General features: G+C 39.6%; 1 protein-coding gene across 4 annotated transcripts in view; it reads right to left on the bottom strand.

Annotated features, from left to right (window-relative positions):
- Nucleotides 1-19,530, bottom strand: part of INTS10 (integrator complex subunit 10) — a 32,154-nt gene extending 12,624 nt beyond the window's left edge. The window contains exons 1-13 of one of the 4 annotated variants that reach the window (XM_045458462.1): nucleotides 19,296-19,530; nucleotides 18,670-18,737; nucleotides 17,340-17,443; nucleotides 16,499-16,638; nucleotides 14,453-14,534; nucleotides 13,813-13,953; nucleotides 13,214-13,385; nucleotides 12,612-12,781; nucleotides 11,694-11,827; nucleotides 6,848-7,001; nucleotides 4,961-5,043; nucleotides 3,746-3,898; nucleotides 664-772 (exon numbers count right to left, since the gene is read on the bottom strand). In XM_045458462.1, coding sequence (XP_045314418.1) covers nucleotides 664-772; nucleotides 3,746-3,898; nucleotides 4,961-5,043; nucleotides 6,848-7,001; nucleotides 11,694-11,827; nucleotides 12,612-12,781; nucleotides 13,214-13,385; nucleotides 13,813-13,953; nucleotides 14,453-14,534; nucleotides 16,499-16,638; nucleotides 17,340-17,443; nucleotides 18,670-18,737; nucleotides 19,296-19,424 — 1,639 coding nt within the window. In that variant the 5' untranslated portion in view covers nucleotides 19,425-19,530. The other 3 variants (XM_045458453.1, XM_045458469.1, XM_045458479.1) reach the window with 3 other exon arrangements.
- Between the last annotated feature and the right edge of the window lie 5,256 nt (nucleotides 19,531-24,786).

Raw genomic sequence — 24,786 nt, 5'->3', positions numbered from 1 at the left:
CTATTTTCTTTGGGTTTAACTTGCTTATCTTTTTCGAACTTCTTTTTTTTTTATTTTTGAGAGAGAGAGAGAGAGAGAGAGAGAAAGAGAATGAGACAGAATGAGAACACAAGTGGGGGAGGGGCAGAGAGAGAGAATCCCAAGCAGGCTCTGTTCTGTCAGTGCAGAACCTGATGCGGGGCTCTAACTCACAAACGGTAAGATTATGACCTGAGCTGAAATCAAGAGTTGGACGCTTAACTGTCTGAACCACCCAAGCGCCCCTCTTTTTCTAATTTCTAAGTATTACAACTAAATTTATATAGTTTTACAATCAATGTGCTACTTGAGGTGAAGCTCAAAATAGCCTACAAGCGATATGCCAGGAAACACTTCTTAACGAATCATCTGCAAATTTTCAGAGAATTGATAAAGATAGGAAAAGGAATTATCAGATATTCTTTAGAGATAACAAACTCAGGAAGTGAAGAGAATTTTGGAAGAAAGACAGATTTGCAGCTGCTTATGAAATCAGTGCCCAGGACAAGCTTGGCAAGGGATTAACTTTTTATATAGTCTGTCAAACCCTGCAGATCATGTATCATCTCATCAAGAATTGTAAAGAATTTTCCAGCCTTGGGTAAAGCCATTTTTACAAAATAAGAATAAAACTTGTCACTGTACCTTTTCTAAATTTGGGCTTTATTTTTGAGGGTTCTTCCTGTGATTTGCCTCCATCTTGAATGGGGAGTACCATGTAGCACATCAAATCAAGGACTTTTTCACATGTCATCTAAAGAAGATCAGATGAAAAGGTACTAATCTGAAATTTTCTCACTGGAAGTAAATCAACATAACAACTAGCATACTTATAGCATACAACAGGGCAACATGTGTACATGTAGGTCTACAGTGCGGCGTCAAATTTTTAAATTTTTTTTTAAAGTTTTATTTTTATTTCTGAGAGAGAGAAAGAGCACAAGTGGGGCAGGGTCAGAGAGAGAGAGAGAGACAGAATCTGAAGCAGGCTCCAGGCTCTGAGCTGTCAGCACAGAGCCTGATGCAGAGTTCGAACTCACAAACCACAAGATCATGACCTGAGCTGAAGTCAGACGCTTAACTGACTGAGCAACCCAGGCACCCCTCAAGACTATTTATGGGACCATCACTGTTTGCTCAACGGCAAATGTAGAAAAAGTAAGATTAAATATAGGTACTAGACTTTTGAGGGAATAATAACTCCTTTGCTGTTAAAAGAACAAAAATTAAAAATTAGTCAAGTATTACCTAAACTACCTATGTGTTTAACAGCACAGTGGCATCCAAAGGAAGAATATCCCAGTCTTAAAGACATTTACTACCTCAATGAAGAGAAAAGTCAACAAAATGGGACACAGAGTAGTGGATTAAATGGTATGATCTAGAGCATAATTTAAAATGAAGGAGAAATATATATAAGCTAAACTAGCTGGAAACAGTTTATGTAGGAAGGTTACCTTCACTAAGTCTTAAAGGGGAGCAATGATTTGAAATGTGGAAAAGAGAAAAAAGCAGTTTCAGAGGAGAGAAAGATGTGGGGAAGGGCTGGGTATTGTTTAAGTGAAAGGAGGGCGTGGTTTAGGAAATACACAAAACTGGTCAGAAGCTGCACTGGTGCTGAGGGAAGCCTCAAGTGCCACACTGAGCAGGCTGGTCTCCATCCACAGACAGTAAGCCATCACCTACGGTCTACCTGTCCAATTCTAATGTTAACAACTAGATTCCATTTAGGGAGCATGTTCTATGTGTCAGGCACAACCCTCTCATTATCCTCATTCTACAGATGAGGAAGTGCAGTGTTAAACCCATGCCTCTTAACCTTTTTCATGTCTTGGCACATTCAGAAAATATCTGTAAGGCTGCTCAGAGCTGGCAGTACTAACCTGGAGGCTCCAGCTGCCTTAAGCCACTAACTAAAAGGGTCAGTATCTTGGCACATCCAGAACTCACCCATGGCCACAAGGGTGTGAAGCTCTAGCTTCAAGAGCTCAACATCTCGGTAGTTAAAAACTTGAACACTGGAATTAGAAAGCTTGGTGAGGTAACTTGGCCCAGGTTACAGAGCTGGCAAGTGGGAAGGCCAGGATGTGTACTCCAGAGACATGTTACCATCCTTCAATGCCCACCTCCAGCCAATCTTTTTTGTAAATCCCTCCTTGACTACATGGACCCTGGTGAAAACTCCCTTCCCTGAATGCCTACTGTGCATATGTCAGGGGCATACCACTTAATATCTGACTTTTAACTGTCTTATATAAATACTTGCACTTTTCTCTGTAACTCAAATTATATGTCCTGAATGCAGGGTCCCACATTCCCCACACTCTGCTTATATTTTCCACCCCAGCACGTGGCTCAACTCTGGGCACTTTGGAAGTCAATATTTCAATTAAGTGGAATGATGACAGCAATAGGAAGCAACGACTGTAACTTAGAGATAAAAAAAAATTACAGGCAAAAAACTCAGTTCAGAGCCCTTGATTAGGATGGTAGCAAAGGAAATAAAAGGCACTACACCAAAGACATTAGCTTCATACTGGAAGAATCAAAAAGATTAGCTAGAGTAAGAGGCAACCACGATTTGAGAGTTTCGCATCTACGGGCCAGAGAATGAGGGAAACTCACATCTGGATGTGATGGGTCTGAGCTGAAGACAGACAGCTGAAGGCAGCTGAGATTCAGGAATAAGTTATAAACCAAAGAGGTAGGCCTAACTGCGATCAGCTTTAATGGAAGTCCTCAAAGAGAATGAATTTGCCCACCTTACTTAAATCTACCCGTTTTATATTCCCTAATACAATGCTGAACAGCAGTGCCTTGTGTAACTGTCTAATTCTGTATGATATATGAATATCTATGTGAGTAAATAATATGTTTTATTTTAAATTCTCAGAAGGAATTTACTAAAACTTACAATTAGGTACCTAATAATTACATAAATGATGGCAGAAAAGTATTTTCAATTTTCAATGCACATACTTTACATACTAATTGTTTCTTCCTACATGATGAATTATAAATTGTGTTTCAAAGTTTAAGTTTAAAAACCTAATTTGGGGTTACTAATCACAAAGTAATCAACTTAACATATAGAGAGATGAGAAGAAATCAGAGTTTGTGTGTTAAGTTGTGGTCCTGAATTTATACAGTACCCATGTTTATATAAAGAATGTGCTTATCACTCAATTCAAACATTTATTAAGTATCAAAGCTGTGCAAACCACTGTGGCAGGTGTTATGAGGGACTCAAATGTAAAGAACAGGGTCCCCACCCTGTGGTAGCAGGGGCTCACAATCATGAAGGAAACAGACCTGGAATACCCCATGAGGTATAATCATCATGTAAAAAGCAAATTCGAGGCTCAGATAAGCTATGGAAATCCTCCCTTTCCTACTTAGTATATGCCTCTTCTGTCCAAGTACAATAGGACTGATTCTGCTCTAAAGGGATTCCAGATAAGAAAGTAAAGGAAAAAAAAATCATCCTCCAATAAAATGGAATCTGAAAAGTACTGAAGTCTATTTCAGGAAAGCTGTAAGTAAACAGAAAACGGAGTAAAACAAAATCATCAAGATTTTCATCAGCAGATTAGTTGATTAAAATCTAGGCAGAAAGACCCTTTTTCAAATAAACATGCGCTGTATTAAAAGCCCACTATAGGAAAAAGAGGAAGCCCCAGGGAAGCTTAGTGAATGAGGGTCCCCGTGCAAGGCACACACTACTCACTCTGTACTCTCCTAGAGCGAAGTGGCAAGTCGCTAGCTGGATGAGTGCTCGCTGATGCTCCAGGGTCCCCTGTCCCGTGATCTGTGGCTGAGGAAGTGATCCCTGGAGAGCTGCTAAATGATGCAGGCTGGCTATTGCTTTTTTATATTGACCCTAAAAAAGACATAACAGCGAGGAGGTGAAAAACACTGCCATTTAAATAAATCTCCAGAGTTAATTAAGCAAGCAGCAAGCAACTCCAAATAAGGTAGCTCTGCTTGATCATCAGAGGAGGAAAGAGGAGACTTAGCAATAATCAAACCAACTTACTTAAAGAAAGATGGGGGGTTCTCAATGGAGGTACTTTACACATACAAAGAGTTTTCTCTCTGGTCTTAATTCCTTTTTTTTTTTTTTTAATGTTTATTTATTTTGAGAGAGCGAGATAGTGCCTGAGCAGGGGAGGGGCAGAGAGAGGGAGACACAGAATCTGAAGCAGACTCCAGGTTCCGAGCTGCCAGCACAGAGCCCAACGTGGGGCTTGAACTCATGAACCACGAAATCATGACCCGAGCCAAAGTCGGACCCTTAACCGACCGAGCCACCCAGGTGCCTCCCCACCGCCCACTGCTTTCAGTTTATTTAATGATTTTTTAGTACCCTCTACACTCAAAGTGGGGATTGAACTCATGACTCCAAGATCCAGAATCACATGCTCTACTGACTGGGTCAGCCAGGCACCCTTGGTCTTAATTCTTAATACTAAATAAAATAACACCAACTTTTGGATAACGTACATTTTGGATATACCATTTCTTATAAATATTTTACTACTAATTCTCCTTTACGTAGGATGGAAGCAGCACCCTGTCCATTTCAACAATGGGGGCTGGGAGCTCTGTACCCCCTTAGGGAATTTGCTCTCTCCCTTCCAGGCATAAGGAGAGCCAGGCAGAAGGCCTCCATCACAGTGCAGACAAGGAGGGGTGGGAAGTATTCATTTTTTATTGAAAAGTAAAAATCTTACTTTTACAGAGGGGTGTGGCTGGACATCACAGAAGTAACACAGAAGATGCAGCCTTGTCATTTTGGGGTTATTTTGAAATGAAAGACACAACATGTCTTCAGAGCATGACTAGTCTACAGAAGAAACACGCACACCTCGCATGCTACAGTCGGTTCACAGTAATAGTCATTCTATACAAACACAGGAACTTAAATCATACATCACATTACCTGATAGATGATCATATCAGTGAGGAAGATTCTTAACCAAAGCCAAGTATCTGTCTTCCATGCCAAACAAATTCTTGTAAATTCTGAGAATTCAGAAGCAAATTTACCAAAAACATGTTAACAGAGAAGCAGAAAACAAAACAAACCCAGCAAAACAACAGAGAAAAACTACCAAAAAATGGATAGCAACTATAGACTTCGATTTCTAAAACAATGGTCTAGAATTTCGGGTGCCTGAGTGGCTCAGTCAGTTGAGCTTCTGACTTCCCCTCAAGTCATGATCTCACAGCTGGTGAGTTCAAGCCGCTCCTCGGGCTCTGTGCTGACAGCTCAGAGCCTGGAGCCTGCTTCAGATTCTGTGTCCCACTCTCTCTTTGTCCCTCCCCCAATCACGTTCTGTCTCTCTCTCTCTCAAAAATAAACAAACAAACAAAAAAATGGTCTATAATTTCAATTAGACAGTGAAGTTAGAATATAATACACAAGCAGTATTTTCACTAGGCACCAACAATTATTAAGCACATACAATGTCCCAAGAGCTGTTCAAAATACAGTTCACATATTATCTCATTTATCTTGTAAATAACTTTGCTCACCTCAGAAAAAGGTATTGTTTTATTTTCACCCAGTTAAGATAACAAATTTATAACACTAAGAGTTCTACTCATTTTTTAAAAAGTCAATTTACAAATAAAGAAAAATCCCCTCCAAAGGTCAAGGTCACATACATGTTTATAATTCTAGAGGCAACCGAAGAAACCAAGTGATGCTATATTTACTCAGAAAAAATGAAAATGACATGACACATCTGATCATGGGTTCTGTACAGGTATGTGATGCAAGTGGGCCAAGGGATGAAGGTCCACTGGCCAGAAGGAAAGTAAAGAGCCTTGGTTCCAAATTACAGTAAAAATACATTGGTTAGCACAAAGTGCTACTGATTTCTAAGTAATGTTGAAATACTTTTTAAAAAACATGTCTATTTGTTTGACACAGAGAAAAAGAGCACATGCACATGTTGGGGAGGGACAGGGAGACAGTGAGAGAATTCCAAGCAGACTCCACCCTGTCAGTGCAGAGCCCAGTTTGGGGCTTGAACTCAGGAACCATGAGATCATGACCTGGGAATAAATCAGAGTCCAGGGCTTAACTGACTGAGAGCCATCCAACTGCTCCTGAAATACTTAATAACTGTAAAACTTCCCCTAGTTTTAGGTCTATTCTCAAAGGAAAACAAGCTTTCTGTAGTGTGAGTTTTTCAGGTAATAGAGTTAATGCAGATAAAAATAGCATTACCTTTTGTATGCTTGGCTACACTACATAAGGAAGATACAAGGCAGTAGGTCAGAAGAACCAAAAGCACAAAACAAACAAACCCAGCAAGAAAAAGAGGCCAGCAATACAAATGTTAAAAGACCTAAAACTCTCCCTGACACTCCACCCCAACCCTAATTATAATTATACTCAGAGTAGCGGCACCTGGGTGGCTCAGTCAGTTAAGCCTCCGGCTCTTGATTTTGGTTCAGGTCATGATCTCACGGTTCCGGAGTTCGAGCCCCTCACAGGGCTCTACCCTAACTGCACGGAACCTGCTTGGGATTCCTCTCTCTCTCTCTGTGCCCCTCCCCTGCGTGTTCACAGGCTCTCTTTCTCTCTCAAAATAAGTAAACTTTAAAAAAAAAACCACTCATAGTAAAAGCTAAGAGGTAAATGGTTATTTGATTAATAACTGATTAGATGTCCTACTCAAAAAGAATCCTATAAAACATGTCAACTACTGTAATCAATTTAGTTAGCCATGTCTTATTTCAAGCAGAATAATGTTTTTATTAGCACACTCACCTTATATAAAAATTAAACAGCACCAATACAACAGCATGTTCTTACCCTTGTCAAGGAATTCTAGGGAGTAGAGCAACTCCCAGCTCTCCCTGGCCAGCTTAAAGCTTTCTAGCACTTCAATGGAGTTAGCAAGCTCTGCTTTATTGACTACAATGTGACGATTCCTTCCTTTTGCCGAACAGTCTTCATCATCCGAACTCTGTTTAGAGAAGGTGAAGAATAGGACTAACTTACAGTTATGTATGCGTGACCCTTCAACAGCATGGGTTTGAATGACACAGATCCATTTATACACAGATTTTTTTACAGTACAGCAGTGTAAATGTTTTTTCTCATGATTTCCTTAATAGCATTTTTTCTCCAGCTTACTTTATTGTAAGAATACAGTATATAATACATAACACATAACAAATACAGAATAACCAACTACTTATGTTGTTGGTAAGGCTTCTGGTCAATAGTAGGCTGTTAGTAGTTAAGTTTTGGGGGGAGTCAAAAGTTATACACAGATCTGTGACTGTGTAGGGCGCATAGGGCTGGCGCCCCTAACCCCCTTGTTCAAGGGTCAGCTGCACTGGTGTGTTATTATATTTGTTGCCACCAATTCTGATTACCATATGGACTTTATCAAAGGATACTATCCCGAGTGTAATTTTTGAATTTAACAATTTAGCTTTAAAAATTAATGTAAATTTTCCATCTTTTCACTCTTACACATTCAATTTTTACCTTAAAAATTAAGCTTATTTAAAAAAAATCTTTTTTTTACATTTTTATTTATTTTTGAGAGACAGAGACAGAGCGCAAGTGGGGGAGGGGCAGAGAGAGAATGAGACACAGAATCCAAAGCAGGCCCCAGGCGCTGAGCTGTCAGCACAGAGCCCGATGCCGGGCTTGAACCCACGAACCATGAGATCATGACCTGAGCTGAAGTCAGACACCCAACCGACTGAGCCACTCAGGTGCCCCTAAGCTTATGTTTTTCTCATGATAAATTCTAAGCTTATGTTGCTTTCAAGTAAAGCTCCAATAGTTTAAAAACATTATCAGTGTTATAAAAGCCCCAAATCAGATTTTTATATTCAGAGATAAAGCTTAAGTAGCATCTGTTTTATAGTTTACTTTCCCCCCCAATATGTGACATCATTTAATTTGCTTCCAAATAAGTTTGTCATGTCGTGGAATAAAATTAAAGCCCAAATGCCCTAAGAATTGAGAGAAATGAGTTACTTATTTTTTTGTTCCCTAGATATATCTTCTCCTGTGGCCACCCCTCTCTTTGGCTCTGCTCCCCCAATGCAAGGTGTCGGCCAGGAATTACTTATGCTTAACAATAATACTTATCTATTAATGCCTTCTGTATTTTATAAAAGAGTTCTACGTTTCTTGTTCTTCATCTCAAGAAATATTTAGACAAAGAAAAGAGAGTTCTCAGAGAATTGCCTGTTGTAAGTGTTGTAAGTGTTGTAACTGCCAGTGAGCATGGTTAGACATTTTGCCAAAAAATAGTAAAGGTAAAACAGCTCCATTTAATTTTATTTTGCTGAGAATTTTTTGACTCTTTTATTCTATCTAGGTTATTTTGCCAACTTAATGACCCAAATTAAATTCTCCCTGCAAATTTTTACATCACTAAGATCATTTAAAAATATGTACAAATATTTTAGCTAAAAACTCAATTCCTCAAGCTAATCTCAGAAAAAACAAGTCCTTCCCTCCCACCTTTTTCCCCCTCAGACTTAGTATCCTCCTGCTACTCCTGATGCTTGGGGACCCTCCCTACCCACTCTATTTAGCTGCCACATTCTTATCCTCCCTCAGTAATGACACATACCCCATCCCTTTCACAATCAAAACCTGCTAGGCATCTTATTTTTTCAGGGTCCAGCTCCTTGCCACATGTTGCCAATCTAATAAGGTACACTGATATGAATGGGGTAGCCACTGGTGTTGCAACTTAGAGAAAACATTCCTGCCTCAAAATGAGATCGGGAGTTTATGGAAGGGACCTCAGATGTGGTGGGAATAGTATGGAGTTCTAAACAGTTTCTAGAATTTAGAGAAATTACTTTTGAAATGCAAAAGTAGCCTCTGAAGTTCCGCGGGAATGCTGTAAGCAAGAATCCTGACTACAGGGAACACACACAAATGTGTGCGGGTGGAGAACTTATTGCCCGTGGGAGAGGACAGCCCCCAGCTCCAACCACCTGACATGTCACGTGAGCCAAGGAATTCAGCTGGGTGGAGAATGCACACCCATCTCAGGTGGGCAGCCTCTGCCCCGCTCCAAATATGTGCCAGCGTTAGGGGCCAGCATATCAGATACTGTTGTGAGAAATCTCCCAATTTTTTGACGGTTACTAAAAGAAACAAAACACTACAACAAGATGAGCTGATAAGGTGAACTTTGGGCCATCAGATATGTCCTCTGCTGTGATGGCACACACAGACCTGGCAGGGAAGGAGGGGGGTTGGGGGGGGGGGTGCAGACTGTGGCACAGAATGAAAACCAGGAAGAAATCAGGAGAGTAAAAACAAAAATAGATGGAAACACAGATTGGCTGGAGAGCCAGAGTATGAGAGCAGGGCCTGCCAGGTGACACATGACAGGTGAAAAACAGGAGGAACCAGAGGGCCAGAGGGTTTAAGGAGGCTGCAGAGGGACAAAAGTCTGGGCCTACAGCTAAGAGACTAGCACACAGCCTGCCAGAGAGAAGTACTCCAACCCTAGAGCACAGCCCAGGGGCAGAGGTCCAGGGGTAGGAAGGGGCTCAGAGCACTGGAGGATGCAAAGGCCTGATCAGTAACTGCCTTAAAGCCAAAGTGAAGAGTTTGGCTTTTATTCTGAGCATGATGGGAAGCCACTAGAGGTGGTAAAGAAAAGGAGTGATGTCTGCTTCATGTCTTTAAAACGTCACTAAGCCTGCTGGGTAGAGAAGAGAGATGGCAGGGAGCAAGACGGCAAGCAGGAAGAGGATGATTCCGATGATATACGAAAGACTGGGATGCCTTGGACAGGGAGGAAGTGGTGGAGATGGAGAAACAGACTGAGAGCCATGTTATTTATACTGATTTATGTGGGACATGTCATTGCTTTTAGCTAAAACCAGTATTATTACAACCTATTATTACATGGCACGTATCTGTGGTCTTAACGTGACACACCCGGATAAACCACGCACTCATGGAAACCAAAAGGGAGAGTGAACGAGTTATCCCTCCTGGGAATGTCAGCAAAGAAGGGAAGAGTAGGTACCTAGCAGCCTTAGGAATCTTTTTAAAGCATGACTCAGAGGGCATCCAGGAAAGTCTGATTGGCACAGAGTTCTCAAAATGGGGTTCAGGGTTGGATTTCAGAGCATCTCTCAACCTCTGAAATTATTTGTAGAACAGTAAATGTGTGCATTTTTCTGTGGGAGGAAACAAATGAATTTACCATAAGGTTTAATAACCTTAAAAGCCTTCAGAAGGCTTGGTCTTCCCTGCTCCATTCTATCTCATACAATCTATAAAAACATCAGATTAAACTGACATTTTTTTAAAAATTAAAAAAAATTTCTTGAGAGAGAGTGTCAGAGTGTGAGCAGAGAAGGGGTGGAGAGAAAGGGAGACACAGAATCCAAAGCAAGCTCTAGGCTCTGTCAGCGCAGAGCCCAATGTGGGGCTCGAACTCACAAACTGTGAGATTGTGACCTAAACTGAAGTCAGACGCTCAACTGAGCCACCCAGGCACCCAGATTAAACTGATCTTAAGGCACATTATCTCCTCATGCCCCGGTCTAGTAAATGTTACTTAGGGGCTGAAGAAGTAGTGAGGGGACTGAAAGGAGGAGAGGGGACAGGAAGTAGGTGAACCTCTGGGCTCCCCTGAGGTATTCACCTGGAGCAGGGATTAGCAAACTGTGACCTGCAAGTCAAATGCTCCTTTAGTAAATAAAGTTTTATTAGAACACGGCCACTTCATTTGTTTAGTATTGTCTATCGCTGTTTTTTTGTATTGCAACAGCAGAGCTGAGTAGCTAGCTGCAGCAGAGACCGTTGAGCCTCTAAAGCCTAACCTACTTATTACCTGGCCCTTTACAGAGAAAGTTCGCTGACTCCTGACCTAAAGCATCTCCACTGGGCCTCCACTAAAGCTTTTCTTGAAAGGATTCCTCTGCATTAAAATTAAATTTAGAAATCACTGTCCCATCCAGGCCTGCTGCCTGGCCTAATCAGAAGACCAGTGGTTCTTCACATTCTCTGGCCTCTTGCATCTTGTGCAAATTGTCTACTCTTCACAAATTTCACCCCCCAATTGCAAATCACAAAATGCTATACATCCTTCAAGGCTGATTTCAAATGCTGACCTCCTTCATGAAACCTTTCTGACATGTCCCCTTGGGTTGTAATTACTTCCTAGCTGGAACACCTCAGCACTTTCCATTCTGAGGCCAGGACTCAGCATAGCACTCTGTCTAGACGTTCAATGCAGTTCATTTGCCTTTGCTTTTTACATTTGATGTCATGCCGTCAAAAGAGGTAGAATTAACTTATACCAGGGTTTCTCAACATTTGCCTTTTAGGCTGGACAACTCTTTGTCGTGGGCCTGTCCTGGTCACTCTGGCATGGTTAGCGGCATCTCTGGCCTCTACATGGTAGATATTAATAGCAATTCCTCCACACCAAGTCGTGGAAATAAAAAAATGTCCCCAGACACTGCCATATGTCCAGGGGGGAGGGGGAGGGCGGCAAAATCACTTTAGTTGAGAACCGCTGATTTATATGGTAATTATGACGAAAAGCCCCAACAACTTTATCAATTCAGCTCCAAAGCTACATTTTACAAAGACTCATTTCCAGCAAACCATAAACATATAATCTGTTAATAATCATATCTGAAAGGATTACCATGGTTTTTTCTCTTCCCTCAGCTAGTTTCCTCTTTTTATGTATATGTTTGTTACGATCAATTTCTACATCACCATACACATTTGATACATCCTCAAGAAGAACCAGTGGAACTTGGCTTGGGGCATTAGGACCTATGGATGGGGGGAAACACCAACACTTAAAAATGCGGCAAGGAAAAGAAAACAATATCAGGTAGAAGTTTACTCAGCTGTAAATACAGGTCATTAAAAAGTATGTTCAGTGTGATCCCAGTTAGGTAGACAAACAAGTGTGCAAGAATAAGAAAAAAGACTATACAGATATACACCAAATAGTTAATAAAGGTTCTCTCTCAATGACAGATTATAAACCAAAGTTCCTTCTTTGTTATTTGTTCTTACTTATCTAGAAATTTTTTATAGCTATCATGAATCATAAAATTAGCAAAAAACACTAAGAGTGTATTATATGTACAATACATTATAGCTACAAATTCCAAACAATATCTAAATATATGAAAGGCTATAAGGCAATACACAAAAATGAGAGTAGTTATATTGGATGGGTAGGTGATTTCATGCTCTTATTTTTCTATTTTTCATGTTTTATATGAATTTATATGCAAATATATTACTTAAAAAAATCTCTGTCTACTGCAAAGTCTTTGTGAAATCTACTTTAACACTTTACTACATCTGCTGCTTTTTAAAAACAGAGGCACTGAATATCTGTATTTAGTTTCACGGTACCACTATATCCTTTAATATAGAAACTGTAAATGAAAACATACTTACATAAAAACTACCAACAACTAAAAGAAAGCCCTGGTGTTACCCCGTAGTTATTTGCATCTAAGAACAATGTTAAGGTTAACATTTTCATCTTTCATCATCCTAGCCAAAGTATTTTGGGAGACTCTAAAATTCTTAAACCAACCTTGGAACAGAGATGGTTGTATGCTGTTGACATACTGGAATGCATTCTTAAAGAAGACCAACATAGTGGAATAAACCACTTGGTTTTTATATTTTGCATGAGCTTCATTATCAAAGTTGGTCATGTATCTGCAGAGATCCTTCATTCTATGCAAAATATCACCATAGCTTCTGAAAGATGAAGGATGACAAAAATTAATTACTCTGGGCTTGACAGCAAAAGATCTAGAGAAAAGCCCTAACAGAATCATTACATTTGCCAAATGTAGCAGCGGGCATTTGAAATTCCCCTTCTGAATTAGAGCAATAATCAGATCACTATTTCAGGACACAGACACAACAAAATAGCTATTGTTTCCTCTGAATGCGAAGGAATGCTTCAACCTCAACATCTTCTTAAGAGTTCACACTTTCATTGCGAATCTTTTAATAAAGTGAAAAACCACCCTCTTTTGCATAAATACTATGGTTACAGAATTTGCCCAAACAAAAGCATACCTATGCATTATACGCTTTTTAAGAATGTGATTTTGTTTTTAAAGATCTTGAGAACATGGTATCAAAAGACTTGCTAAGCAATTCTAGAAATGAACAATGTTTTACCGTCTTCCTTTATCCATCTGCCATTCACATCTCATTCCAACAACATTTAAAATCTTAAACAACCTTTCCCAAGGGTCCACAATCTGGGATGATTTTTCAGTCAGCCCTTCTATTATGTACTTCTGAGAGCTCCGTTTGCTAGGTGACATTAAATCAGATGATTCTTGGGCACCTGAGAAATGAGAAGAGTAGTCTACAATTAATCTTACTACTTACTATGTATGTGATACCTGACAGAGAAAGAAAAAGAATCCCCATTCAAAAGACAAGAGCACAGAATCCAAACACATTATGTGCTTCGTTTAAAGACCCACAACTGGCCACGGGTATAGCAGAAAATGACTTTCAAACTGTGGTACACGTATGAAGCTTGGTGCACTCACATCATAGTTCAGCAAGTTGACTGTTTCAGTCAAATGGTAAAACTGGTTCCAGAAAAGTTTTATCTCTTACCTGTAGTGGTTTTTTTCCAGGAACCATCTTTTAGAAACACTATCAAACTGGTGTGTATCCAGAGAATAATCAGACTGATGAGGGATTTCTGAGTTTGCAATTTACTAAAGTCTGTATAAATAAAACTGCAGGATATTTTCACTTACCTTGGTGCTGACTCTCTATTTGAGTAGACCTAGTGACGTAATTGATATAAAATTCAGCTGCTTTGTTCAAGTACTTATATAATAAATTGGCAGGCAATCGAACATCATGGTTGTTAATTATTAGTGGAAGAACATCACAAACTGTTGAAGGGGAAAAATAAGAAAAAACGATTAAGTTGTCTGTCTACCCTACAATTGTGAGAAAAACAGAATTTGTTTTAGACTTCACTTAATGTAATTACCTAAAATATATAGGGGAACAACCCCCTTATGGCACATTTATTTAAAATTTACAGAGCACAGGGCACTAGTGGCTGGAGCTAGCAAGGAAACATACAGGCAGATTCTACATTATGGGTACTGGTCTAGTTCTTGAACTAGTGACAATTCAGATGTTTATTATTATGCTTCATACTTGAATATATGGTTGTACATATTCTTTTGGAGGTATCAAATATGACAATAAAAATTTAGAAGTTGTTTAAAATGCTTTCTGGACTAAAAAAATAAACCAGGATTTAAATTTCATAATATGAAAAGTTCTTTTGCTTTCCACAAATGACCTTATTCCTAAAATGATACTTACTGCAGCATATTCTACTCACTGCAAAGAATTAGTACAAAATACAATTTTTCTTACCAAATAATTTTCTAAAGCAGTTAACAGGAGATTCTTGTTCTTCAATAGTTTCAGCCTCTAATAGTGCTTCCCCAAGGCCAACCTGTTTCAAAATACAATTAGTCATTTAAATGCGCTACAGTTTAAGATGTCAGAATTACATAAAGAAATGGCTTTTAAAATTTACCACACAGTCTGTATATGCAAACTTCCCCAGGAAACAAATATTCTCATTTTAAAGACTAGAAAACAAAAGGATACATCAGCAACACAGCCCAGAAGGAAACCCTAAATTCACCTGATCAACAACCACTTTGGCTTGGTTATGCTCCTCTGAACTAGCAAAATTAAAATGAAAATTAAATGTCTACAGAAACTTAAAGGAAGGGTTGGAACTGATTAGAATAATAGATTTTGTACCAAACATAGAAACTATTCTCTGCATCAAGATATATTATGTTGGCAAACCTTATCACTTTCAAGAGTTGTCACAAGTAGGCAATCATACAGCCTAGGCTAGGCTAGACACAACTGTTTGACTTTTTTTTTAAATTTTTGACAGAGATAAAGAAACAGTGTGAGCAGGGGAGGGCCGGAGATAGGGAAAGAGACAGAATCCCAAGCAGACTCCACATCATCAGCACAGAGCCTGATGCAGGGCTCAAACCCACAAGAACCACAAGATCATGACCCCAGCCACAATTAAGAGTCAGATGCCTAATGGAATGAGCACCCAGGTGTCCCACAACTGTCTGACTTTTAAGGCCACCTTTCCATTACTTTCTACTATGTATTTCCTAGCATAGTAGAAAGTTAGCTTATCAAAATCCATCAAGGTGTCTGTGTTATCTCCTTGGGGTCACTTGGGGATGCTTGGGGTAGGGGTAGAACAATGTAAAAGATAATATAATACAAACAGTTAAAAGTTGAGTAATGATTAAAGAATGTATTGGGTTGAATAGCATCCTCCCAAAATTCATGTCCACCTCCACTCAGCATGTGACCTTACATATATTTTATGCTATAAAAAAAAACCAAGGTCTTTGTAGATGCAATTAGTTAAGATGATGGCATACTAGGTTAGGACAGGCCCTAAATCCAATGACTACAATCTTTACAAGGTCATGTGAAGACATAGGAACACAGGGAAGACACACAGGGAAGGAGGCCATATGACAACAGAGGCAGACACTGAAATGATGTAGCTGCAAGCCAAGAAATGACAGACTGCAGGTGACCACCAGAAGCTAGGAAGAGTAGGAAGCATTCTTCCCTAGAGCCTTTAGAGGGAGCATGGCCCTGCCCACACCTTGCTTTTTTGAACTTTCAGCTTCCAGAACTGTGAGAGAATAAATTTCTGTTGTCTTAAGCCACTCAGTTTTCTGGTACTTTGTTATAGCAGCCCTAGGCAACTAATATAGGGAGGTACAGAAAAGGTTAACTGGGGCCAAAGCTTGAAAAATGGTGTGGGAAAGAATAAGCAACAGAGCTGGAATTAAGAGTTAGTGATCTGAATCCTGACTCTTCCATTTGATGGCTATGGAAATTACTAACATATTTAAGATTCAGTTTCTTCATCTGTACAGTCGGATACTATCTACCTCAAAGGGTCTGGGAAGTACAGGAGATACCGAACACTTACCAATGCCTGCCAATAGCATTAAAAAATTATTACAGATATAAGTAATTGAGGGAAAAGTACATGAGAAACATGCCTGTTAAGACTACAGACTATGGCTCTCATTTAAATTCAAACATGTTCTTGACTACAACGGAGTAGGATTTTTAAAATAATTTTACTGTACTTTACAGACTGCAAATAAACAGCACTGTCAAAGCTGGCTGTTTCCTTACACCAACAGGACAACTTCTACTGGAAATTTATAAAGTTTGATAACAGTGACATACTTTTAGCTTTACTGACAAAGATTTCTTATATTCAATCTTACCTAGTGCTCTTCAGAATTTCTGCTCTAAAATAATACACACTATTGCTTTTAACCCAACTGATGAATGTGTTGATCAATTTTATTTTCTCTTAAGAAAAAGGAAATGATCAAATCATACCCCATGCTGTACCACTGTTTCAGGGAAGCGTCTCAAAAGCAGAAGCAACATTTCTGATCGTTCCAATGTGTTGAAGCATTGTTCCGTTACCTTTAGTAACATTTCGCACTGGACTCGACCAGGGAGAGTTTCAAACAAACCTGTACATAACACATTTTACTTTAAAAAATTTCTTTCAGAAAGAAAATCTTGAAACTAATATGGAAGTAAGGCATTTTCATGTACAGAACAATAAATACTACATTTAGAATAACTGAGTTTCACCTACAACCTAGAAGCCTTTTGGGTTAGATGGTAATGGACACAGATGTTTGCTGAATGACCCTAAAACCCTTGGAGGCCTTATTGGATCCAGGAGACAAGAATGGCTTATGTGAAGGGTCACAATAGTGCTTGCTGTTGGCTGAGATAAAGAGGATGCACTTGTTTATGCTGAAATGACCTTAACTACCTACTTTCTATTTTATCCAGAATTTGAAATCTTTGGCTATAGCAATCAACACAAAGTGAGGGTTAACAAGAAAGGTCATAAATTGCTAAAAGTTTCTCTCCCATTTTGTGGAGATATGCTTAATCTATAGATGCTTTCTGATCACTGCAAAACCTGTTAAAAATATATTCAATTCCCTGGGCTAACTGATAAATTTGCACCCTTTAAGGAAGCTTATGGGTTTCTAAGCAAATGCTCAAGAGACCAAGTGACACCATTTGTACAAACTTCAGTTGTCAAGAGCAAAATATACATGTGGGTACCAATACTACAGATGTGAGTTACCATATATAACTTAGTAGTCCAGAAATGGTAATTTATACACCCATTAAGTTATCACTCCATTCTTACTTCTTAAAAATTGGGTTTGTTTATCCTGTGAATCATTCCTTAATGCTGATGTAATAATGCTGATTTCTCTCCACACCACCGGCTGATCTGGGAAATTCACAAACCTATTTTTAAAATGAATGCATTAAATTAAAATGTCAGATTCTATATAGTATTCAAAAAAGAAAATAAGATTAGCATATATTGAAAAACACATTTTTCTTTATTCCAAGTAAATATGTAGATGTAACAAAACAAAGCAAAATAAAAATATAAAATAAAAACTAAGGAAAATGAAGTTAATCACAACAGTCTTGAGTTTTTATAAATGAAAAGACAAACGACCATAATATATAAAGCATTTGTAAACATCAACAAGAAAAAGGGACTAAAAAAAAAAAAAAAAACCCCAAAACCAAAAACAAACAACTACCCAAAAGTGGGCAAAGGCAAATCACAGAAAGAATGCAAAGAGAACACTTAAAACGCTACTCAGTCTTATTAGTAATACAATGAACACAATTTTTTTAAAAAAGCAACATACCACTTTCCATCACAATGGCAAAAATTAAAATCTGAAAGACTAATAACATACAATGTTGGCAAATGTGTGGGAAAATGGGCACTCTTATACATTGTTGGTAGAAATGTAAAGTGGAATAGTATTTTTTGGAGAGTGATTTGGTAGTGTATCAACATATAAAATACTACACCCTTGACTGTGAAAATCAATGTTTAAGAATCTACTCTATAGAAAAACACCACAATATGGGTACAAAATTCCTTACTGACACTGAATACAATCTCAAATAATTGGAAAGTATCTAAATGTCCACCAATGTTATGAAACCTTATGCCAATATGAAAAAGAGCTCTACATCCTGAGAAAGCATCCCTCCATTAAAGTGGGTGAAGAAAGCAAGTTGCAGCATGATATACGTAGTATGATCTCACTTTTGTAACCCTTCCCCACAAATACTTTTGTCTTCTGTACTGTGTATGCATGTATACAGAGACACCCAAAACTTAACTCAGGTTGAGTTGTAGGGACTTTCACTTGTCATTCTCTATACCTCAGTATTGTCTGAACTTCTGCAAAGAGCATGTATTATTTCCAAAATAAAATGAATTATGGAAAGAAAAGTTTTAACAAGAATAAAACGGAAGATTTCTCTGCAGAAAGCATGTCAGCAGTTAATTGAAGGCCTAGACTCACGACTACGTAAGCTTTAGATACCAGAGACGTAGATGAACTTGAAGATCTTCCCCCAACTCCCACTTTCACACACAAACAAAACCTCCGTGAAAGATCCAGGGCAGTGCAAGCTTGAAGTCCAGCATCCCCACTCACATGTCGTACAGCAGTCTCCCGGCGGTGGCAGTCCTTTCCGCATTCCGCTCGATGGTGTACATCTCATACTGCAACACAGATCAGACTCAGAGGTCACAACCTCCGCCCGGGGCCGGTCCTGGCTCACCGCGCGCAGCGCTAGTTGGCCTTCACTGGGCACCCCCAACTCGGGAGGGCCTGATGGTAAAGCATCACGTGGTGACGCAGGGCCACGGCGCTTAGGAGTGCGACCCTAGGGCCTTTCAGCTCCCAAGATTGGGGAATAATGTCTCAAAAGTAGCAGGCACTAAACAAATGGCTGCCATGATGATGAACGAGGGAGCGAAAGGCCTCTCCCAAGGCCGAGGCCACCGTTCGGGCCACCAAGCAGCACAGCACCCCCACACTACCAGTCACTCCGACCTCGAGCGGGGTCCCCGGTGTCTCCAGGTGCTGGCCTGGAAGGGGAGGAGGCGTGTGAGGGCGTCGGAGAGCAGGGCGGGGGAGGTGGAGAGAAGTGGGACAAGGGGGAGCGGGGCGGTCCGGCCCCCGAGGCGGGCGGGAGCAGCTCGCGGCCAGGGCAGCCCCGGCGCGGCGAAGCACTCACACCTTCACGGATGCTGCCGCATGCACGGGCCTGACCTCACCTGGATGTTAAAGTCGGCGGGGTAGAGGCTGCGGGCTGTGATCAGCCAAGCCTTGGCTGCCCACAGGTCCTGTTGCACCAGTTCCCGGGCTCGCTGCACCAGGAACTCGCAGTCCCCCTGGGCCGACATGACCCAGGAGGCGTCAGGCAGCCGGCCGCTCAGGCCGTACCTTCCGGCTCTGGAGACGCCGCCGCCGCCGCCGCCGCAGCCGCCGCCGTCGCAGGGGAGGCTTCTGCGCATGTCGGGGTTGGCGCATCCGGAATAATTTCCCGGGTTTTGCGAGCACCCTCTTCCGGTCCGCTCTCATTGACCTTCCAGCCCCTTCGTTCTTTGAGGACCCAGTGTTTTGGTACCGACTTTTCCAGGTCACCTCCAAAATGTGGAGAAGTGGATTTCCACGCTTGCGGGCTCTAGCGTGACTCTTGTTAAGCTAGGGGGCATGCGCTAGAGCCTCTAGTTGCTGAGTTACGGCACGGTGTTCTTCCGTTCCTCTCCCGGAGACCTGCGGGTGGGCGGTAACTGGGTGTCTCGAGGTCTGGTACCCGAACCTGGCTGACAAACTTCTATATGCAAGAAGTTTGAGAGGAACAGGCAGAGGGAGGCCTAGAAGGCGGCGGGAAAGAGCGCTCGGGGAGCTCCCTTGGCCAGGGCAGAGTTGAGGAACCTACCCCTGGTTCATTGCCCGGCTTTAAGTTTACGAGAAAAAGTCTGAGGCCAGACTAGTGTCCAAGGTCAGAGAGGCATGGTAATGCCTAGAGATCGCTCTGGTGCATTTTATCTTTTCAAAGTATGTCCACATTACATCGTTATGCCTTTATTTGCTGATTTCTGAAACAAGCATTGAGCTCTTGCAGTAATTAGTACTTGGAAAGTGCTTTGCTGCATGCGGTGGGAGCTACAAAGATGATTCTTGTCCCAGCAGAAGTTTTACGATGATGTGGGCATGTGACCTACAGAAAAAATAGGCCGTTTTAATGATCTCTTTCCACCCAATCACTGTCATTTTCACCAAAATTTCAGATTTGTTTTCCATTTGAGAGAAGGAAAGCGAAATAATCTCCCTGCTCTGGAGAAGGGAGGCCGCATTTCAGAGCTGGAGAAGCACTATTTACCTGCCTAATAGGAAGAATGTACCAAAATGTGGATTCATTAGTTTTCAATCCAAGTTCTATATACAGAAAGTTTTAGTAAGTTCTGTTTACATCTGGTATCTTCAATTTATTCAATTTAAAGCCAAGAAATTAAGGATTCAAAGCTGATTTGTTTTAAAAATAGAAGTTACTATGTGTTTCTATACATGAAAATTTATATTTTTAATAAACATGGGTATATACATTACTATTCATGGTTATATGTAAGGTTTAATATATGCCAACTAATTGTGATAATTTATGAATAATCGATCTTAAAGTTAATGATGAGCTAATTTTAGAGATAAATATAGAAAGGGCAGACACAAAGCAGCAGTATAAAGCCCCAGTGCTTTCAAATCTATTAATGTCCAGGCTCTTTTATTTTGCTATTTTGCTTATGATACCATTTTAAAAATAACACTTTTAAATATCTTCCCCTTTCTCAAAATTCTGAAAATTTGATTTTGTTTCATTAGTATCCACAATGATGTCTTTAGCTAAGAGTCCCTGCATTAACATCAGTCGTTCTGTGATCTATTGATTGAATGCTCCAGGAAACATTCAGGTTCCAAAGGTGCTATTTAATGTGCCCTTATTATGCGCAACCAGAGCCTAATTGTGCCATCACTTTGTAGGCCAGAATTGCTCAGTGACAGAATGTTTTTGGCTTTGTAGAAAAGAAAATACAAAATTGAACAAATAGCTCAGTGTCATTTTTACCTTATAATGTATAGGTTATAAAAATGGGTTGCTAACTTAAATTTTTTTCATTATTTAATTGATTTTAATACATAAAGTGTTATGCAAGGATTTACAAGTGGCAAAATGACTAATTTGGGTTTTTTTTTTCTATTTATTTATTTATTTTAAATTAAATCCAAATTAGTTAACATACAGTGTAATGATAATTTCAGGAACAGAATTTTTGTGATTCATCCTCTACATATAACACCCAGTGCTCATCCCAACAAGTGTTCCCCTTTATGCTCCTTACCCCTTTAGCCCTTCCCCTCATGCAGCATCCCACCAGCAACCCTCTGGTTGTTCTCTGTATTTAAGAGTCTCTTATGCTTTGTCTCCCTCTCTATTTTTATATTATTTTTGCTTCCCTTCCTTTATGTTCATCTGTTTTATATCTTAAATTGTACTTAAGAGTGAAATCATATGATATTTGTCTTTCTCTGACTGACTTATTTCACTTAGCATAATATACTCTAGTTCCATCCAGTTGTTGCAAATGGCAAGATTTCATATTTCATTGTGTGTGTGTGTGTATATATACCATATCTTCTTTATCTACTCATCAGTTAATGGACATTTGGGCTCTTTCCATACTTTGGCTATTGTTGATAGTGCTGCTATAAACATTGGGGTGCATGTGACCCTTCGAATCAGCATTCCTCTCTCCTTTGGATAAGTACCCAGTAATGTAATTGGTGGGTCATAGAGTAGTTCTATTTTTAATTTTTTAAGGAACCTCCATACTGTTTTCCAGAGTGGCTGTGCCAGTTTGGGTTCCCACCAGCAGTGCAAAAGAGTTCCTCTTTCTCCGCATCCTCGCCAACATATGTTGTTGCCTGAGTTGTTAATTTTAGCCATTCTGACAGGTGTGAGGTGGTATCTCATTGTGGTTTTGATTTGTATTTCCCTGATGATGAGTGATGTTGAACATCTTTTCATGTGTCCATTAGCCATCCAGATGTCTTCTTTGGAAAAGTGTCTATTCATGTCTTTTGCCCATCTCATCACTGGATTATTTGTTTTATGGATGTTGAGTAGTATAAGTTCTTTACAGATTTTTGATACTAACCCTTTATCTGATAGGTCATTTGCAAATATCTTCTCCCATTACATTGGTTGCCTTTTAGTTTTGCTGATTGTTCCCTTGGCTGTGCAAAAGCTTTTTATCTTAATGAGGTTCCAATGGTTCATTTTTGCTTTTGTTTCCCTTGCCTCCAGAGACATGTCAAATAAGAAGTTGCTGTGGCTGAGGTCAAAGAGGTTGTTGCCTGTTTTCTCCTATAGGATTTTGATAGCCTCCTGTCTTACATTTAGGTCTTTTATACATTTTGAGTTTATTTTTGTGTGTGGTGTAAGAAAGTGGCCCAGGTTCATTCTTCTGCATACCACTGTCCAGTTTTCCCAGCACCGTTTGCTGAAGAGACTTTTTCCATTGGATATTCTTTCCTTCTTTGTCAAAGATTAGTTGGCCATATGTTTGTAGGTCCATTTCTGGGTTCTCTATTCTGTTCCATTGATCTATGTGTCCATTTTTATCCCAGTACCATACTGTCTTGATGATTACAGCTTTGTAATACAGCTTGAAGTCCAAAATTGTGATGCCTACAGCTTTAGTTTTTGTTTTTCAGGATTGCTTTGGCCATTCGTGGTCTTTTATAGTTTCATACAAATTTTAGGATTGTTTGTTGTAGCTCTGTGAAGAATGCTGGTGTTATTTTGATAGGGATTGCCTTAAATATGTAGATTGCTTTGGGTAGTATTGACATTTTTTAAATTTTTAAAAGTTTATTTATTTTGATAGGGGAGAGAGAGAGAGAGTAGGGGAGGGGCAGAGAGAGAGGGAGAGGGAGAACCCCAAGCAGACTCCCCACTGTCAGCACAGAGCCAATGTGGAGTTTGAGCTCATGAGCTGTGAGACCATGACCTGAGCCAAAACCAAGAGTCAGATGCTTAACCGACTTAGTCACCCAGGTGCGCCTGGGTAGTATCAACATTTTAACAATATTTGTTTTTCCAATCCATGAACGTGGAATTTTTTTCCATTTGTTTTGTGTGTCTTCTTCAACTTCTTTCATCAGCTTTCTATCATTTTTAGTGTATAGATTTTTCACCTCTTTGGTTAGGTTTATTCCTATGTATTTTATGGGTTTTGGTACAATTATAAATGGGATTGATTCCTTGATTTCTCTTTCCCCTGCTTCATTATTGGGGTATAGAAATGCAGCTGATTTCTGTACATTGATTTTATATCCTGCGAGTTTGTTGAATTCATGTATCAGTTCAGTTTTTTTGGTGGAGTCTTTTAGTATCATGTCATCTACGAAGAGTGAAAGTTTGACTTCCTCCTTGTTGATTTGGATGCCTTTTATTTATTCCTTTGTGTTGTGTAATTGCTGAGGCCAGGACTTGCAACACTATGTTGAATAACACTTGTGAGAATGGACATCCCTGTTGTGTTCCTGACCTTAGGGGGAAAGCTCTCAGTTTTTCCTCATTGAAGATGACATTAGCTGTGAGTCTTTCATATATGGCCTTTATGATCTTGAGGTATGATCCTTCTATCCCTACTTTCTTGAAGGTGTTTATCAAGAAAGGATGCTGTATTTTGTCAAATGCCTTTTCAGCATCTATTGAGAGGATTATATGTTCTTATCCTTTCTTTTATTAATGTGATGTGTCACATTGATTTGTGGATATTGAACCAGCCCTGCATCCCAGGAATAAATCCCACTTGATTGTGGGGAATAATTCTTTTAATGTAGTTGGATCCAGTTGGCTAGTATCTTGTTGAGAATTTTTGCATTCATGTTCATCAGGGAAATTGGTTTGTAGTTCTCCTTTTTAGTGGGGTCTTTGTCCAGTTTTGGAATCAAGGTAATGCTGGCCTTGTAGAATGAGTTTGGAAGTTTTCCTTCCATTTCTATTTTTTGGAACAGCTTCAAAAGAATAGGTGTTAACTGTTTTTAAATGTATGGTAGAATTCCCCTGGAAGGCCATCCAGCCCTGGACTCTTTGTTGGGAGACTTTTGATTACTGATTCAATTTCTTTACTGGTTATGAAAATTCGATTCAAATTTTCTATTTCTTCCCATTTCAGTTTTGATAGTTTGTATGTTTCTAGAAATTTGTCCATTTCTTCCAGATTGCCCAATTTGTTGGCATATAATTGTTCATAATATTCTTTTATTATTGTTTGTATTTCTGCAGTGTTGGTTGTGATCTCTTTCATTATTTTATTTATTTGGGTCCTTTCCTTTTTCTTTTTGATCATTCTGGCTAGGGGTTTATCAGTTTTGTTAATTCTTTCAAAGAACCAGCTTCTGGTGTCACTGATGTGTTCTACTGTTTTTTTAATTTCGGTATCATTGATTTTTGCTCTAATCTCTATTATTTCCCTTATTCTGCTGGTTTGGGGCTTTATTTGCTGTTCTTTTTCCAGCTCTTTTAGGTGTAAAGTTAGGTTGTGTATTTGAGACCTTTCTTCCTTCTTTAGGAAGGCCTCGATTGCTATATACTTCCCTCTTATGGCCACCTTTTGCTGCATCCCAGAGGTTTTGGGCTGTGGTGTTATCATTTCATTAGCTTCCGTGTACTTTTTAATTTCCTCTTTAATTTCT

The sequence above is a fragment of the Leopardus geoffroyi genome, chromosome B1 (assembly GCF_018350155.1).
Source record: "Leopardus geoffroyi isolate Oge1 chromosome B1, O.geoffroyi_Oge1_pat1.0, whole genome shotgun sequence".
Lineage (NCBI taxonomy): Eukaryota > Metazoa > Chordata > Mammalia > Carnivora > Felidae > Leopardus > Leopardus geoffroyi.
Note: the sequence above shows the minus strand (reverse complement) of the source record. Positions and strands in the feature narration are given on the sequence as shown.